We start from the raw sequence: 18,817 nt of genomic DNA, 5'->3' as shown, positions 1-18,817 counted from the left end.
TATAGCGGGCATTCCACAAACTAAAAAATCGTTTCCAGAAATTTGTATTTGAGAGTTAAGCGGCTTCCAATATACACTTACCTCGATTATTTGGCCACCTGGTATAACTAAGCACCATAAATCGCTTCAGTACAGCATTATGTTTCAAGGCAATTTATTCCATAACGTTCGTGAATAAATAGAAAATCCAGATCACTATTTTTCTTTTAAAGACATGCATTTAATAGTAAATAGAGAAAATTATTGTAATTTGTTCTGATTTTTTCATTTTGCATCGAATATAAGTTACAGAAATGTTGAAATCATAGATTAATGTCAATCAAAACCTTTGACCTTTAAATTTAATAGTTATACTATAAACATGATATCAAGTCCTTAATATCAAGGTGTTCAAGGTACTAAAAAGTAATATGTTCTCTATATCAGAGCACAACACAAATATTCTACGGTCAAGGATGTTAAATTTGAGTAAACTGAGAGCGGGTGTAGTAATCATAATTGCATTTGGGTGAGTTGCTTTTCTAAAACTTTAACCTGTACCAATCCAAAAAACCTATGATTTTGATAACATTATTTTTGAACGTTTTCATATTCGTATATTTATAGATATTTATTCAGTTGTATATATATTTCAGGTGCTTGATAATTGTTATTCAATTTTTTACTCTAATTTTGATACCAATTATTTATTTTTATGTTGAAAAACGAAAACACCCACCACAATATTGCTAACACTCACTTTTACATTAGACATTTGTAATTTTTAAATTTTTGAAAAAGACTCTGGCATGGAAAATGCAATATTGAATCAGACAATGACCAAATGCAGGGTTTTGCTTGATTCGGCTTAAATTATTTTGATTTTACTATGGCTGAAAGTTAAAATTTTTTTCTACACATTCCGATCTATTTATTGCTTAATTGTTTACTATTAATTTCCTACTTATATAATAAATATAAAACAGCACAACAGGCCTTATAGGCAGACCAATGGCTTGAAGTCTTTTTACTGCTTTTCTCAAACTCCTTTTGTTCAAGATTGCATGGCGCTAATTCGCTATTCCTAACTTCTGCATCTAGCTTTTTTCTACGTGGACGCCCTCTTCCTCTTATTAAGGTTCTTTTCACTCACCTGTTTTTTTTCCATTGTAGCTATATGCCCCAACCAAAGCAGTATTTTTGCCATTACTATATAGCTGATCTCTATCTGACCATATAACTTTTTAATCTCTACATTCGTTCTTCTTCTCCATTCATCTTGTTTCACTCGTATTCCTCCAAAAATTTTTCTTAATACTCCTCTCTCCCATGCAATTAGCCTGTTTTCTTCTTTCTTACTCATGACCCAGCTTTCACAACTATATAACACCGTAGGTTGTATAACTGTCCTGTAAATTCTTAGCTTCGCTACCCTTCAGATAGTTTTGACCTTTAATAGGTTTTCTAGTGCATCAACTATTTCATTGCCTCTTGCTAATCTTTTGTCGATTTCTTTAATTTCGTCTCCTTTACTTGTTACCGTCACTCCCAACCAACTGTTCTATTGCCTCTTGCCAATCTTTTGTCGATTTCTTTAATTTCGTCACCTTTACTTGTTACCGTCTCTCCCAACCAACTGTTTTATTGCTTATGTTAATCTTTTGTCGATGTCTTTTCAAATAGTAGAAACATTTTCTGTAGTTCTTGTTTTGTTCTGGTTAAATTTCCCACTTATATTAAGCGTAATTTACATTAAGGATAACTACTTTAGCTAATCCAAAAACATTGTATAAAGTTGATTATTCTAAAATTTTGGTTCTGAAAAAATATTTCGGTGGTAGTTGGTAAAAATATATCATTAAATTACTTGTTTGGAAGTACTAAGTTTCCCACTTATAATTAGTATAATTTCAATTTTGAATAGCTTCCTTTAACTAATAAAAATAATGATGATAGTTTCCAAAAGGCTCTGATGTTACCTTAAATATAGGTAGAAGGAAAATAAGTATGAGGCAAGTGAAAATTTTTATTAAAAATTATTTTATTCCCAAATTTTTACATTTAGTATACATTATTTTAAAATGGTTCTAATATAAAAAGCTTTTTTTTAATCATTTATACAAATTTATATATTTTCATAAAAATACTTAAAAGAGTAGCACAAATACAACAGCTCGTTATTGAACACCCATTACAGAAAAAAAATATACTAAATAGAGATTCTTTGGTAAAAAAGAACATTTATTGACAATTTAAAATAAAAATTAATAAAAAGTAAAGCAATGTACAAAAAATGAGTATAAATTATATAAATATAGATACATACAAAACGTTGATATAACTTATAATGAATAAAATTTTAAAATCATCACAATTTTATTTATTTAGAAGTATGTACACAGGTAAGTCTGCAATAATGGGTATATTTTTATACAGTATTGAAAAAAAATAATAGAACATACTAGTGTGTGTCAGCATTTATTTTAATATAAAAATAGGATTGTTGTAAAATTTCAATCGTGAAATTAATTAAGTTCATTCGCTTATAAAATTGTAAAATGTGTTTTTTTGTCTTAATAAAGTTTTTAAAAACGAATTTTCGAAAGTTAAATATATAATTTGCACAGTCGGAGTAGGATTTATGCGGTTGCGAATGTTAGCATAGTGCGGTGAAAGATTCGACTACGTATTTTAATACAGAAGCGCGAATATCTACGTTTTCTTCGAGGGACAGAAACTTCAGATCGCTGAAGTTTTGGTAATATATGGTTTAAGATTATTGACATGTATTGTAATAAATTATCTTTTTAATTAGCTCTTGTTTTAATGTAGATCGATTTTGAAATTTACACTGTTAGATTATAAATTTTACATAAATATTCCTAAGTTTCGTAAAATGAATTGGTTGATTAAGAAACAGATAAAGTCTGTTTTTTCATGATTAGCAATTTCCATGGATTTTGGTCGTTCATGGTAATACCCATTATCTAAGAATAGACCTTTACATATTTTAAAATAGATTGCATTGCTTCTTTCCAAGAATTTTGAGAAAATAATAAACTTCATACTTAAAAATCAACTATACAACACTTCTTGGATACTTTTTTTAAAAAATTATTTTATTCCAAGTATTTGATGGTTTTAACTTGTTTTGGACTATTTACTAATAAACTAAAATATTTTTATATTTAATTGAGATGTATTTTAATTTTAAATTTCTATGAATTCAATAAAACAATAGTTGTACTGGATATCTTTGCAACTTTTTATGTTTTCAAGTGATCATATTTCAATATATTTATGAAAATTTTCGGCTTAATAGCAATAAATTTGATTTTTCTAGTCATTATTAGGCAAATTTGCGCATAAAGAAATATCACGTGATTCACCAAAACAGTTGAGATCTCACTTATTTGACAATATTAAGTACTTGAAGTTGTCATGAAGTTATTTTAAAGCATAAAATCGCTTGGTGAAGGAGACTTCAGTTGAATATTTCGGTTTTAAAATACAAAAAATAAATAATCAATGGATTCCACATAAAACTTGTAAGTTTTCTGTTGAGTCTTCAAGGGTTTCAGAATAAAGGAAAATGTCTTGAATTAGACTGGTATCCGGAAGGAGCCTAATACTCATTTTGATAGCTGTTACTCATACTCCAGAAACAATGATTTTTCTAAATTCACAGAAATCGGTACAGTCTATCAGTGAAAATTAATAACTATGATGGTTATTAGCCTCAAGATTTATAAATAAAATAAAATAATAAAATAAAATAAATTTCCAGATGATTTATGAAATCCCAGTGCGGAACAAGATAAGCGCTTCTACCAGGATTTCAAAGAGGAAAAGTATCAGGATGAGAGGGATGGCATTTTACTGTTGGTCTTTAAAAAGTAATTATCATATAAAAAAATTTTGAAAGAAACGCAAATAAAAGATGTTGAAATATAAGTTTTCGAGATTTCCCTCTCAATTTACTACGATGTATCCTAATTTCTGACAAAAAATTTAATTAAAACAAAACTATTGTTGAGCAGTGTATTATTAGATTAATATAGTGTCAGAGTTAGAGATATAAATTTGATTTATAGCCTGAAGATCCTGAATAACTTTCATTCTATCATTCTTATTTTTAATGAAATTAATAAAAAGGATAAGTGTTTTCTGATCAAACAATTTTTTTATTCTTAGAAAGAATGCAATGTTGAGTAAAAAATATCTAAAAAGAAATATATGTACAACTTTAAAAACAGTAAATAATAACTATATACAAAAATATTTTTAATATATAAGGAAGACTGTACAATTTAAAATGTGTTAAAATCAATTTTAAAATTCACATATATGTCACTTATCAGTGGGGGCCGTAAGGTTTACACCTCGGAATCCAGGACCAGTTAATGAATCTTCATCTTGTGATTTTAAATTATTTTAGAATTTTTTTTTTCGGTTGTACAGTTTCCTAACGGTTTCTGAACTAGGATATATTATAAAAGTTACTAGAGGAATATCAACATTAAAAGCTATATAAAAATATTTTCTTGTCACGCAGAAGCTTATGCTGACAGATTAATAATTGAAACTACTGTTAATATGCAAAATGAAAACATTGCTGTAGTGTCCGAAGATGTAGATGTTTCAACTCTCTCACCAACAGATTGAGAAAACGAAAACCGTCCAAAGACAAAATACAGCAAAAAACGTACTCTTCTAAGAGTTTGGAAAAAATATTACTAAAGTATAAAGAGAATAATCTGTTCATCGCTGGTTGTGACACGACGTCAGTTCTGCTCCAGCGTAGCCAAAAAATTTTGAAAGACTTTTAAAATGCTGCAATAGTTTTTAAAAATGAATGCAAAAATATCCATGAAATAGTTAAGGTTAGTGTTACATGCACTATTGCTTTATAAGATGCCCTCAAAAAATAAACTATATTAATGTATTAAAATGTAAATCTTTTTTGAAAGCAAATGCTTAAAATACCTGTGTTAAACCACCTACTGCTGATGCCGCTTTTTAACACTTTAAGAGTATTTTTGCAAATTCAAACAAGGCTCTGAAGCGAAATATCGCCAGAAGAATGGGGTTGGAAATATGAATGCGGAATATTGATACCGCAAACAATGTCGCAGCTACCAGCTCCATAATCTTTACTAAAAATTATTTTCTGCGCATGTAAAACAGGATGTGGAGCATCTTGTGGATGCGGAAAATGTGGATTGAACTGCACTGCAACTTACTTAGAATGCAATGGTGACAGCTGTAAAAATCCTTCACCTACAATCTAAATCAACGAGATCGTTAATGACGAATATTTTTTGTAAATAATTATTTTTACAAAAATCTAATAAATTGACATTGAAGTTAATCTGCAAGCATAATTTATTACATATAAACATTTTTTCCTCTTCCACCTCTAATTTTTGAGTAAATTGTTGTAATCGATCAACTTTTTTATTTGAGGCTTTAATAAATACTTATTATAGATTCATTGACTGGCCCTGGGTTTAGAGATTTTATCATTTTTATGCCTTACGGCGCTCCACTATAAGTAAATAATTCAAATCAGTTTTAAACCAAAGTGGGAATATAAAAAAAGTTGTTTTCATTTGAAGGATAAAAGAAGTTTTAAAAGTTCTAGAAATATAAAAAAGTAGTTTTGCTTCAACTCTAAATTAAATAGAGACGCTACATACTTATTTAGATTTGGATTAAAAGGAATTCTTTCTTTTTAATTATCTTCAATCAAAATTTATCATCGATTCAAGATTAAGCAAATAGAATGAGCATTCAAGGAATTTAAAAAGTGTAAAAGTTACTGAATGAAATATCGCACTCCTATTTCAATAGCGCCATATAAAAAAAATAACTTACCATTCAATGTATACTTTAAATTATTTTCACAGGATTTAATTGTGCCAAATCATTAGTATTAACAGATTCCGCGTGAGGCACTAAGTGTCATTATTACAATGAGTTATTCGCGACTGTATGTATCATGAACAGGGCCGTATGCCATGATGTCATCTCATTTCATCAAGATATGTTACAAACATCAAAGCTGTAGTGCCATAACCCAAACTGATTTTTATAATATTAAGAATTTTCAGACGCAGATCAGTACCTTCTCAAGTGAAAATCTCCTATGAGAGTGAATATTTCCAAAAGGTGGTTATTAGAAAAAAAAAAGGAAGAAAAAACGACTCTCATTTGGTTTTGATCCTGGCCTACAGAACTAAGCCAAATATTGACGCAAACAAAAAGAAAGAGTAATTGTCCTTATTTAAAACCAGTATTATTTCAAAGTCATATCTTCCATATTTATCAGGGTATGTTGGATTTGAGGAATTAATTTAAATTTAAAATCCTCGTTCCATGTTGCTCAATATTATTTCGTTTTTTTGATGTTGATCTTTCTGACATTAAACGGAGGTCTACTTAAGTGCGAGCACAACTTTTGTGGGCAAGTTTTAGTTCAAACATTTTTTGGCTTGATATTTCCCTGTTATTTACTTACATTAAACTAAAATATAAATAGTCAAAAACAGTCAACAGTAGTGCCATATTTACATTTTACATAACTAATCAGTAAAGATATTTTCAATCTGTATGTGCACCGAATTTGATACGCCTAATTACTGAATTAACTGATGTAGAAAATATTTCATTTACAATCGTTTTTGTTTTAGTTTTCCTGTAAAATTAACATTTCTGAGCTTATGAAAATAGGGGTGCGATATTTTTTTGCGTACAATTATGAATAATTTGAATATAAAAATTTATATTATATGCAAAATATACTTTAAAAAATTAAAATTACTTCTGAATGTGATTTTGATCTTAAAAAATATTTTGTATATATTTTTACTATTTTTAATCTAATTAATTAAAATCTATAAGAATATTTTAGATTTGTATTTAATTTACATGATATTTATTCTTCTATAAAATTTGATTGGTGGTTGTGCGACCCGCTCCCCCAACTAGGGAATTCTCCTAAAACAAAGAAAACAATGAGACAAAATTACAGATACTTGGCATTGATAATACAAACAATTAGTTGAGCAAGTAAGAAGGAACAATGTGATTCTATGCGAGTGGAAGCTAAGCATATCTTTAGCTAAAAAAGGAGTAAAAAGGGATCCCGAACATTTTAGAAATATAACTTTTATAATCTCAGTGTTAAAACTTGTCACGAAAATTATTGGAAACATGATTCCAACGTCAAAAGAACAATAGGGGACACAATATTCATAATGAGTTAATAGAAAACTCAATTTAGTTCAACCAGCTCATGTTTAGATGTTTTGCTGACCTCACTAAAGCTTTTGATAAAGTAGGATTGTGTGAGGTATTTTAGATTCTGAAGAACAATATAGATTATAAATATCAAAATATTATTGAAAAGATAAACACCGGAAATGTAACAAGGTTTAAAACCAGAGCTGGACTATCCAAAGAAGTACAGATTTTGACTGGGATAAGACAGCTTTACCCTATACTATTCAATATTATGGACAGAATCATAAAAACCGTCAAAAAGATCAATACAGATTACGAAATAGGTGATCGATCATTAAAAGTGTTATGTGGATGAATAGTACTAGAGGCATATAATTAAGATGACCTACGGAATCTACTATGGAGTAGGAAAACAACGGCACAAAAATATAATGAGCATATATCACTCTGAAATATCACCGGATATTTCAGGGAAATAAAGCAAGATGAGAATCTACAAAGCATGCAATGGAAACAAGAGCCAAAACATCAACAATAAGAAGAATAATGAGAACGACTGAAATTAAAATAATAAGAAAAAAAGAAGAACTAGGAATTCAAGATGTGCTGAGATGAATTAAAGAATGTAAACAAGGTTGTAGAGATCATGTCGCAATAATGCCAAAAAATAGATGGGAAAAAAACCAGAAACCAAACACAAGGACCACCAAAAAGATGGTATAAGTTAAGCATCCAAAGAAGATCTGAGATCGGAATTACATAGGGAAAGATCCTATCATGAAAAAATAATTCCTTCTAAACAAAGGACATGATATAAAAAACCAGATATTTATGACACAATTCATAATCATGAATGGACAAGTGATTCTAGAAAGTAAGCTACTGATTACGATGTAATTAGAAAAACTGCTAAATCGAAAAGAAAACCTAAGGGTAAGTTTAAATAAATATAAAACTATAAACTAATGTAATCATCAATTTTTATTATTACCTGTCCTTATTGCCTAGAGCCCCTAGCAGCTTCCTCTAATGCTCTCACTTTGAGTTCACGTTCCCTTTGTTGCCTAAAATTTGAAAACTTTAATTATACAGATGACCATTTCCCAACTGGCCGTTACTTTTCAAACTATTTAAGAAAATATTGCCTGGAAAACAAGTAGATAAGCTAAGTGTCTGTTTATTTCAAAGATATGAGATATTTGTTTCGATTTTATTTAAAAAAATATATTCGAATAGTTATGCCTGTGATTTATACAACCACAGCTGTCTTGTTTTGATTTTGCTACATCTAAGCTAGTATTAAGGTTATAAGATGTCAGTGAATGTTTTTTCTGACTAATGTATAAATATCCTTTTAGTTGTAACACCATAAAATTTTTTTGCTATTTTGACAATTTGTAGTCAATTTCTAGAAAATTGGAATTGTAATAGTGTCCTTTCGAAATTTCTCAATAGAGCTTCGGCTTAGCAATGTACGTAATTTAATTTCACTAGAGTATAGTTTAGTCTTCATTAAAAAGCTGCCATCGAATGAAATGTTAAAATAATTTTGTATGTGATTATGGTGTCATTTCCACTCGCCATTATATAATACATTGATTAATCTTCCACTCAACATATACAACATATGTAACAGATACAAATAAACGATAAATTTTTTTGAAAAAAACTTTATTACAAAAAATACACTATAGTAAACAACAAAAGTGGAAAATAATTTTGAATGTAATACAAATATCACAAATTATATACAGAATTCGTATAAAAATATCTCATTTTAAGCATAAGTTGTACACTACATTTTTTTCAACGACATAAATACAGTCAAACCTCGATATAACGAATATCAAGAAACCGAACAAAAAAATTCGTTATATCGAGGATTACGTTTATAGCGTGTTCGTTATTTCGAGGTCCAGTTGGTGAGATGTCGCTATATCGAGTTTCAAAGGCAGCGTTGGTCAATTTTGGCCGATGTTTAACCTGCCGATATTACATCATAAAATGAATAGAAAATAAATTAAAAATCCAAATCTATTTGCCATAACACCATGCCTGGACACGTATTGACACGATTTTACGTTTCTGAGAATCTGAATATAAAAATCGTTACATCGAGGTGATATTTTTTACCAGGATCGACAAAATTCGTTATATCGAGTTTTTGACTAAAAAAATTTGTAGTATTTGTATTGATTGTATTATTTTTCACTTTTGTTGTTTACTGTAGTGTTTTTTTTTGAAAATATTTAAAAATGTATTTTTTTTCATTCATTTCTGTATATTCTACATGTTTCTTCATTTCTTCTTTTAGCCAGTGGCGTAGTTAGTGAGGTATCACAGGTTAATGAGTGTTTTTGGAAAGTCAAAACGAAAAAAATGGCTCTGATACCTTTCAATTTTTTTTACGCAGAAGAATTTAACAAAGTAGGTTCGAGCTTATTTCATAAATGTTGGTTTAGTAACCTGAAGAATGTTTGGATGAATGTTGGCAATATAAATAATCTATCGTGTCTCCATATCTTGCCACTAGCAATAGGATTCTCAGTGTTTACTGCTATTATTTTTGACATACATGGTGATAGAAATAATGTTATGATATGTATATCATTTGACCACAAATTCGATGCCACCTTTTATTAAATGTGTACATAGTCAAAAGTTTTACAAGATATATATTTTATCAAAAACCTACCTAAGGTACTCTTCGTGCTGAGCAACTATGGAAGGATGCGGAGGGAATCTATCACGTTCAAGTAACATCTGCCTTTGTAACTGTTCATGAGCTGCTGCCTATATAGAGCAAATTATTTTAATTATAATACTTATAGTGTTAGAATACATTGAAACCCATTATTAATGTAGATAACTAGAATTATTACAATAAAAAAATAATTGGAATAAGGTAATTATTTAATTGTTGTATTTATGAAGTCATATTATTCTGAAGTATATTCACAATCATAAATAATTGGATAATGTGTTTTAACCAGTTCTGGTTTTATTATTTCAATTCGGAACCTCAAACCTGTAGTTTACACACAGATCTAATAACACAAGAGACCAAATTGTTTACGTTTCTAGAGTGAGCCAGCATTGACCCATCCACTTATTATGCTAAACAACTGTAGCCAAATTTATAAATAGTATAAGTTTATCTAAGATTAACTAATAGCAAATAGTGATTTAATTTCTTTTTATACAAAATTGTTTAATATTAAAATCAAACTGTTCATTATAAAATAATAATTTTATTTTATGAATTATTCGTATGAGATTTCTATACATCTAAGATAAAAAGAAATATGACAACACCGTTTACAATTTCAAGCATTAAATTTCCACATTTATATTTTTTGTAAGATCAAAATTCCATTGTTTGTGGTAATATATCTTTAAAATATGCAACTTTAAGATGTATTATAACAAAAAAATTATTACCTGTTCTGAGATAATGGTACTTTTAGAATACATTCAAAGTTAGTGCCATTTATAAAATTTAAACTTGTAAACCAGAAATGTCTATCTTTTTTTGACATAATTGCCATCAATTTTATGATGGAAGATTGAAAAATGTCCAATTATATTAGAATATAGATCAGAACAAAAGCATAAAGAATGAATGAATAATTATCTAGTTCTCTTCATCAACTTTAATGAAAACTAGATAGAAGAGTTCAAAAAAGTGTTATTTCAGCATTAACAGTAAAATTGAAATACTAACATTCATTCTTCTTAGTAAAAATTTCTTTTCACAATATTGTTAAATTTTTATAATAAATATTTTAAAATCTTGAATTTGGATCATTTGAAAACTCACTTGATGTGCCAGTTGATCTGCATAAGGTCTGCCCAACAAGTCAGGATGATGTAATCCCAATGGTCCCTCCCTGCTCGGAATCAACCCGGGGCGAGGGTAACCTGGAGCCGCAGATGCTTAAATATAGTATTTATATGAGTGAAATGTTTTTCCCTACATTGCGCGAAGTCTTTTAGAGCTTGAATGTATTTTATACTTCATACCGACTAAATAATTAAATGTCAAATTGGTATACATACAGGCTTTTAAGCTGAAACCCGTTAGACTCCAAATATTTTCTAATGTGAACAAACTAACATAAATGTATTGGGGATTGAGAATTTAGAGTCATTTTGTCTAAATGAGAGTAGAAGAAAAAGATTGAAGTTTATTAGAGATTGAAACATTTTCGGGACTCCAACCTGTACATGTTTGATCAGTCTAGAGGTAAGTACAGTTCTAAAAACTATTTGTCCTTTTTTAATCGATTTATAGAAAACTCAATTCAAATGCTATAGTACCTGGTAGTGGAAAACCCGCAGCCGCTGCCGCTGCTTCTTGCTGAGCTTGCTGCTGTTGAGGATGCAAATGTAGGTGTGTATGCGCATGCGTATGTGCATGAGTGTGGGCATGATATTCTGGTGATATACCCGCCATTTGTAGACGCACCTTCAACAATTTAAAAACACGAAGTAATAGAATATGTTATCAATATGTTAGTTATTACACAAACAAAAAGAGCAATTAAATGATGAGAATTTTTGTTTCCATTTACAAAAACACTACTTTCGAATATTGACAGCTGTGTCGTTACATTAACTGATTTTTATGAGACATTACAATTCTTTAGAACTGAATTGTCAAGTCACGTCACGTTTTTTGTATACAGACACTGTCAAATGAAATTTGATTGCTAATTATAATTTTTTATACTAAAGTATTCACGTACTTTATATAAAAAAAATTGTAGGCTTACCATAGGATCAGTTGCCAGAGCCAATCTTTCAGCAGCCTCTAGCTGAGCCTGGTGAGCTGGATGATGTGGATGTCCAGGAGGAGGACCTCCTGGGGCACCTGGTGCTGGTGGTGGGGGTATTCCAAGCCTTTCCAGGCGTTCCCTTTCCATTTGCGATAAAGGGGCGCTACCCCCACCAGGATATAAGGCGAAATGGTGAAGAGGAAGACCTCCTGGACCTAAAAATTTTCAAGATATTACGAATGTCACTGGATTACATTTTTATATTTTTTTACGCTTAAACTATTGTACAAACATGTTTTTTTAACAGGTGAACAGGTGTAATACTTACCTACAGGTCCAGATAAGCCTGCAGCTGCATATCTTCTTTGAATTTCCAGCCAATGTGGATCCATTGGGTTCGCAGGTCCTCGCATACCTCCTTTCATTATCTCCTCTTTTATCCTGTCATTTAATTCTCTTTCTCTAAGTTCCCTTATTTCCCTTTCTCGTTTTTCCCTTTCTAAGTGCTCCAATTCCAATCTATAAAATAACTACGATCAGACCGATTCTCACATAAAACTAGAAAAACCCACCTCTCTCTTGCTCCGGGTCCATACATACTACTCAACTGGTATTGCAACATTGGATCCATGACATGAGAAGGGGGTATAAGTGACCTAGGCATGTGTCCTATAAAAAAATTAATTAATAATAAGCAAAGTATTAATAAGAATTGTTTTATACTGAATGAAATGAATGAGTATTTGAAAAAATTTTAGAAGCTGGACAAGATTCTTTTCGTCAATTGAAAAAATAAAATAAATTTCCAATTAAAATTTTATAGAAGTTATAGAAAGAGAATTTGGTAGGACTTACCGGGACTAAAACCAGCATGTGGCCTTGCATATTCAGACAACTGTCTCAAAGCAGGTGTATCATTGAAACCAGGTCTTGGGAACCTTTCGTAAGGGGAACTGACAGTTTCCAAAGGCCCCCTAGATGGTGGTTTAATGTCTGGTTTTTCTGGCGTTGCATTTTTCCTCTGTTGAGCTTGTTGTGCCCTCTCCCTTTCCTCACGTTCTCTATCTGCTTGCTTACGAAGTCTTTCTTCTCGCTTTCGAGCAAGCGTCGAATTAGGTACAGGTTTAAATGTGAGATCTGTTCTCGTACAAGAGTTATAGTCTCCACGGTTCCAATGACGCAGGAATCTACAAAAATTTATTTTTAAACAGAAAGCATCTTATTTATATTATATGAAAAAAATTTTGGGATACTAAGTTTTTCTGTAACTAAAAAGTGACCTATTTGAATTTACCTCAGTTCAGTTTCTAAAAGCCTAAGAATTTTGAAGTTCTCTGTTTTTAGTTTCAACGAAAAATAAGACAGAAAATATCAGAGCAATTTGTAGTTTCATAATTTTGCATATATTTATTCAACATAAACTAAAACATCAAATAGAACATTTCTTTTAGAGTTTTAGTTATTATTTTTGTAACTACTATTTGTACCAAAACATGAAATGGAAAAGGCAGAGTTCAAAACAGTCTAGGTCTGTTAGAAATAGTGATCTCATCTAATATTAAAATCTGTATAATTTTAATGTAGCTATAAAAAAACACAATTAGCTTCAATCATAAACCAACTGATCGAAAAACTTACATTGCACTTTGACTTCTATGACATTCTGTATCTTCGATCCTAGGCTCAGGTGATGGCCCTCTAGGAGGTTCAATCGGACTGTTTTGTGGTTCGTCCTCGGGTGGAGAAGGTTCTGGATCCGGTTCTACTTTAATGACCTCGTCAGACATAATTTTTGGAGGATTCATTGGGGAAGACGGCGGATGCATATTGGCAGCCGCTTGGGCAGCATGAGCTCTCAAAGCTTCCAGAGAGGATGGATGGTGACCCATATTTGGTGGTTGTATCATTAAATGATGGGCGTTTGCAGTTTGAGGGGTGGGAGGTTTATGGATACTGTGACGTAAAAGTTGAGTACTTGGTGATAAACGATCGTGGTGAGTATGTGTGTGATGATGGGTATGCTGATGACTACTGGTTGAACTCGATGATGTGTGGTTGATACTTGAACTCGATGATGTCTAAAATAAACGAAAAAAACTGTTATTATCATAAATGTGAGGATAACAATTCAACAGTTATTATGAATTTAATGATAAATTTTGAGTAATGAAAGAAATTATTTCAATTATAAAATATACTCAGCTTACCTGCGATACTGGCGGATGTGGTGAACTACTTCTAACCGTTTTTTGATTGACTTTATGCTGGACACTTTGACTCGAACTCGTAGAAGTACTATGCGAAATTGTAATACTATGACTACTACCATAATTGTGCTTATCTACAGTTGCATGTACAGAACTATTATGTGAAGTACTTTGGTGGTTTGTTAACGTCATTTCATGAGTTTGATGTCTTTCTCCACCATTTTCGTCGGATTCTCTTGTTTCTCTCTTTGAAGTTAAGGTACTACTAGTGCTATGTTGTGAAGACATCAAGGTGGCGCTGACAGTATCAATAGATTTAGGAGCAACTGAAATATCGTGTCGACTAGTAGGAGGAGGAACGGCATGTGGTTGAGGTACTACAGGATATGGATAAGGGTAAGAGAAAGGATATCCGGAATATGGATGTGGTCCATGGAATGGCATTTGGAGGAATGAAGGATGGACTAGATGTGGATGGTGCGGAGGCATTCCACCATATGATGAACCGTGAGGTTGGGTTGGGTGAGGTTGAGATAAAGAAGAGGTAGGAGCCGAGCTCGGACTAATCAAGTTCATTGCTGAGTGTGGTGAATTGGTACCTATAAAATTTTTTTTTATATTTTACTTGTTGCCTCAACAAACATTTTTGTGTTGATGGTAATCAATTATTAAATTTAGAAGGGGTCAGTCACTTAGTGAATTATACAATAAAATAGATGCTAGGGTTATAACCCCTTGGTAATGAATTGAGGCTGTTCCCAAGGGGGCTCACTAGATCAAAAGTTTTCAACGATCATATAAATTTGAAGGACTAATGTTTTCCAGTTAACCCAAGGATTCGGAATACACTCACCATGTTGTCTAATTGGTGGAGGTGTCTGTTGAGCTCCAGGTGTAGGAGTGTTAGTATTGCTACTACTTTTGGGAGTCGAACATTTATCTGATAAGGGTTTCGGACTGGGTCCGGTACTAGAAGATCTGATGTATTCGGGTTCCTTTTTAATATTCTCAACCGCTGGACCAGAAGAAGGACGTTCACTTCTTTCGTTACTAGCTGACTGGGTGGATTGACTGTGTTGTGCAGGAGGAATGTAGCCAGGAATCTGAAAGAAAAGTATAGCATAATTTTAGCAGGTCAACACACAGGATTTGAATTATAGCTTACCTTTACGTCTTTAAGACTTTGAAGAGGATCTGCCATAGGTGAAGGCAAATGATTTGGAGGTGCCACAAAACCTCCAGAAGTTGGTAAATTTGTTGCTAGATTCTGAGAATTGGGAGGTAATGCTAAACTTTGAGGAGATTGTCCTGGAGGTCCCGAGCCTAATGCACTCTGCGTAAAACTGCTTAAACCATTCAAATGATTAGGAGGCATTGAGGAGCTTTGACTTTGGGGTATATCTGGTATTTCTTGTTTGATTTTCAAATTTTGTGGTTCATTTTGTTGGTGTTGAGACTGATTTTTTTCCAAGTTTCTAGGACTTTGAGGATGAGAAAATGGCAGACCAGTCATGAAGCTGTAGTGGTTTATTTGTGGTGCTTGGGAACCCCCTATTGTAACTAGATTACCAGATTGCATAAGACTTGGTAATGGAGGTTGCCCTATTGGTGTAGAATTTATCTGTACTACATCAGGTCTCTCTGGTCGTTCTATTCTGTCGGGTCTATCCACTCTTTCTGGTCGTTCTAACTTTTCTAATCGTTTTTCTTCTTCATAATGGTTACTAGGTGGAATATTTTGAGACATTGGTATAACTTGCGGGATGTTAAGGGGTTGGGGAAGCGTATCTGGAAAATTAAAAATAATACAAGTCAACATTTTATATCTAACAAATAACTTCACACTAATATACTAACCACTTTCTGTATATGTTTCTATTGAAAATGAACATGTAAATAACACAAAATTACCAAATATTACTTACTATAGGATGGTTGTTGTTGTTCGCTCCTGTTTTGACTAGTTAATTCCATCGGCTCCTCACGTGGTTCCCTAGGTTCCAATTTTATAACAGTATTATTAATACTATTAATAGTCACGGCAGTAGTAGCATTGGAATCTTTAGGAGGTTGGTAACTATAAGTTTCTTGTTTAATATCCGTGAAATGATTCACTGAGTTCATATCGACAATTTGGTCTTTATGTTTATCTTGTGATGGTTCTTTCATTATTTTAGGTGCTAAGTGATTCATTAAAGATGAATCTTTCATACCGAAAGTTATTGATTCTTTGATAAGATTCTGTGGCATAAAAATATTGTCTTTGTAAGATGATTCTTCTTTTACCATAAGATCGTTATTTGAAGAATCTTCTTCTTTGGCAGGATGAATCCTGGGAATAATTAATTCAGTTTTGAAGCTCTTTTCTTGTAACACAGAAACTTGCTGAGGAATATGTTCTTTGGGAAGTTCATCAGTACTTTCACTTTCAATTTTCTCTGTTTTAATAACTGGTTCCTTCTTGAATTCTGTTTGTTGAGCGAATTTCATATTTTCCGGATTGAATCTTACGGTGTCCTGGTTGAAACTAGTACCTTCTATATTAAATTTAATATCTTTAGATTCCATTGAAGAATCTAAATTTCTTTTTATAAGATTCTTCCTCTCGTTTATATCATCAGGAAGACGTATAGATACGTTGAGTGGCATAGGTTCTGCCAAGTGAGCCTTTGGTGGATTACTAGCTACTGCATTAATTGGATTGTTGGAAGGTGACAGTGCAAGAGGTTTGATGTCGGGTGATTCAGTGATCTCTTGTTTTATTGGTCCTTTACAAAGTTGTTCTTGAGGTAATGAAGACGTTATGGTGGAAGGGGTAGTTGTTATAGTCTGTAAATTTATAGAAAGGAACATGTGTATATTTATAGGGTTCAACATTTTATGAAATATATTTACCATTGATGGTAAATTACTTACAGCAGGCAGATTTGTATTTGCAGGATGTATTAGGTTACATGGAACAGCAACTTCGACATTTTCATTTTCATTTTCTGGATTTTCAACATCTTCATTGACAGTTTCAGAATCGGTGGTAAGACTACATGGACTTTCTGCTCTATCTCTTTTCTTTTTGTGTAACCCAAGTTCACGTTCTTCCATATCATTATCTTCTGATTTTACATCTTGGGGTCTTTTTCTACTATCTTTGTTTTTATTCGGGGTTTCTGGTTTATCTGACTTCTTTTTTTTGCCAGGAGTACTCGTTTGGTTTGGTGTGGTTTTTTCGGCATTTGGGTTAGTCTTTATTGGCGTTTTAGGTTCCGGTGTTTCTGTCCCCCCTCTTTTCGGTCTTGCACGATTGCTGGTTTGTTCTTTGGCTTTGTTTCGTGTGCGCATACGTTGAGGACTTGCATCTGGACTTTCTGTAAGAGGAAAAAATGTTGATCAAATTTATTCTTTAACGTCAAAGTCTATTTGTCTTACCTGCCGATAGATTATTTCCGCCAGCTGCTGGAGCTGTGACAGGTGGTAATTCGTTTGTCTTTTTGTAGTGAGCTCTGCACTCGTAACATAATAGCTGTCGGTCTTTGCCTCCAGGTTGCCAGTCTTTAGAATCTTTATGAAACAAAAAAATTGTGATTAAGGATTCCATGTGCAATATTTTCATTTAAAGAGCTACATGTCAGTGGAAACTTATGACTATATCGTTAGCAATATGTTCAGCATTGTAATATGTAATACTTGAGACAAATTAGATCACTGATGTTTTACTATATTCTTCATAACATTTCATTTAATTCTTCATTTAACAGAAAAGAAATTTGATAAAATGCTAGGAAGACATAAGATGCTTTAAAACAATACTTCTGAATCATCCCCTACCTATGAAATTCTTTTTAGTACTAAAAACTGTGTAGTAAAATATTCCAGATGACAAAAGAAACAATTGCTGTTATCAAAAAAATGTCTTCTTTCAAACTTTTGAAAGTTTTATAATGTTTATATAAATTATTACATTTCACTTTATTAGATTAATCTATAGTTGTATTTGTTCATAGTAACTGATTATAAGAAAAATAATATCACATCACCAAAGCCTTAAGAGTACTGGTTAAGCAGATAATTGAGCTTCATAAGTAGTTAACCAAGTTTTATTTGTGTTCAAAAGACTCATATGGTGAGTAACACCAAAATGACTGGTAGTTACAAAAACTAGGTCCACCAGTTCAGAACAGGGACATATATGTAAATAGATTGATTAAGTAAAATAAAAGTCTTAACATCTTCTTCTAGCTCCATTTACAACTATATAAGAATAAGGACTTACGTGTTGTAAATCAATGTGAATACTGACACTGTGCCACTCTACTGTCATTACTGTCTTCTTTATCAATGCCATCCTCAGTAACAGAACTGGGTTTGACAGATTATTTTCTTATTATTTATTAATTCCATACAATTATATACATAATGACAATTTATAACTTACGTGTTGTAAAGCAATGCGAACATCGATACTGCGCTTCTCTACTGTCACTATCGTCTTCACTATCATTATCATCCTCAGTAACGGAACTGGTCTCTCCAGGTTCTTTACCGGGTTGTGGAGATGGTCTGCTATTTTCAGTTTCAGGTGGAACGTTACGCCCTGGAGAATTATATTAGATT

General features: G+C 31.8%; 1 protein-coding gene across 7 annotated transcripts in view; it reads right to left on the bottom strand.

Annotated features, from left to right (window-relative positions):
* Positions 1-2,002: 2,002 nt before the first annotated feature.
* Positions 2,003-18,817, bottom strand: part of LOC130893628 (arginine-glutamic acid dipeptide repeats protein) — a 34,358-nt gene continuing 17,543 nt past the window's right edge. For 4 of the 7 annotated variants that reach the window (XM_057799869.1, XM_057799867.1, XM_057799872.1 and 1 more), the window contains exons 7-23: positions 18,639-18,797; positions 17,633-17,764; positions 17,126-17,571; positions 16,135-17,038; positions 15,375-15,997; positions 15,063-15,312; positions 14,210-14,808; positions 13,641-14,080; positions 12,858-13,189; positions 12,575-12,671; positions 12,331-12,521; positions 12,002-12,217; positions 11,545-11,697; positions 11,045-11,160; positions 9,920-10,017; positions 8,216-8,288; positions 2,003-6,978 (exon numbers count right to left, since the gene is read on the bottom strand). In XM_057799869.1, coding sequence (XP_057655852.1) covers positions 8,222-8,288; positions 9,920-10,017; positions 11,045-11,160; positions 11,545-11,697; positions 12,002-12,217; positions 12,331-12,521; positions 12,575-12,671; positions 12,858-13,189; positions 13,641-14,080; positions 14,210-14,808; positions 15,063-15,312; positions 15,375-15,997; positions 16,135-17,038; positions 17,126-17,571; positions 17,633-17,764; positions 18,639-18,797 — 4,823 coding nt within the window. In that variant the 3' untranslated portion in view covers positions 2,003-6,978; positions 8,216-8,221. Of the gene's footprint in view, positions 6,979-8,215; positions 8,289-9,919; positions 10,018-11,044; positions 11,161-11,544; positions 11,698-11,999; positions 12,218-12,330; positions 12,522-12,574; positions 12,672-12,857; positions 13,190-13,640; positions 14,081-14,209; positions 14,809-15,062; positions 15,313-15,374; positions 15,998-16,134; positions 17,039-17,125; positions 17,572-17,632; positions 17,765-18,638; positions 18,798-18,817 lie in introns of all 7 variants that reach the window. The other 3 variants (XM_057799868.1, XM_057799871.1, XM_057799870.1) reach the window with 2 other exon arrangements.

The sequence above is a fragment of the Diorhabda carinulata genome, chromosome 5, assembly GCF_026250575.1.
Source record: "Diorhabda carinulata isolate Delta chromosome 5, icDioCari1.1, whole genome shotgun sequence".
NCBI lineage: Eukaryota > Metazoa > Arthropoda > Insecta > Coleoptera > Chrysomelidae > Diorhabda > Diorhabda carinulata.
Note: the sequence above shows the minus strand (reverse complement) of the source record. Positions and strands in the feature narration are given on the sequence as shown.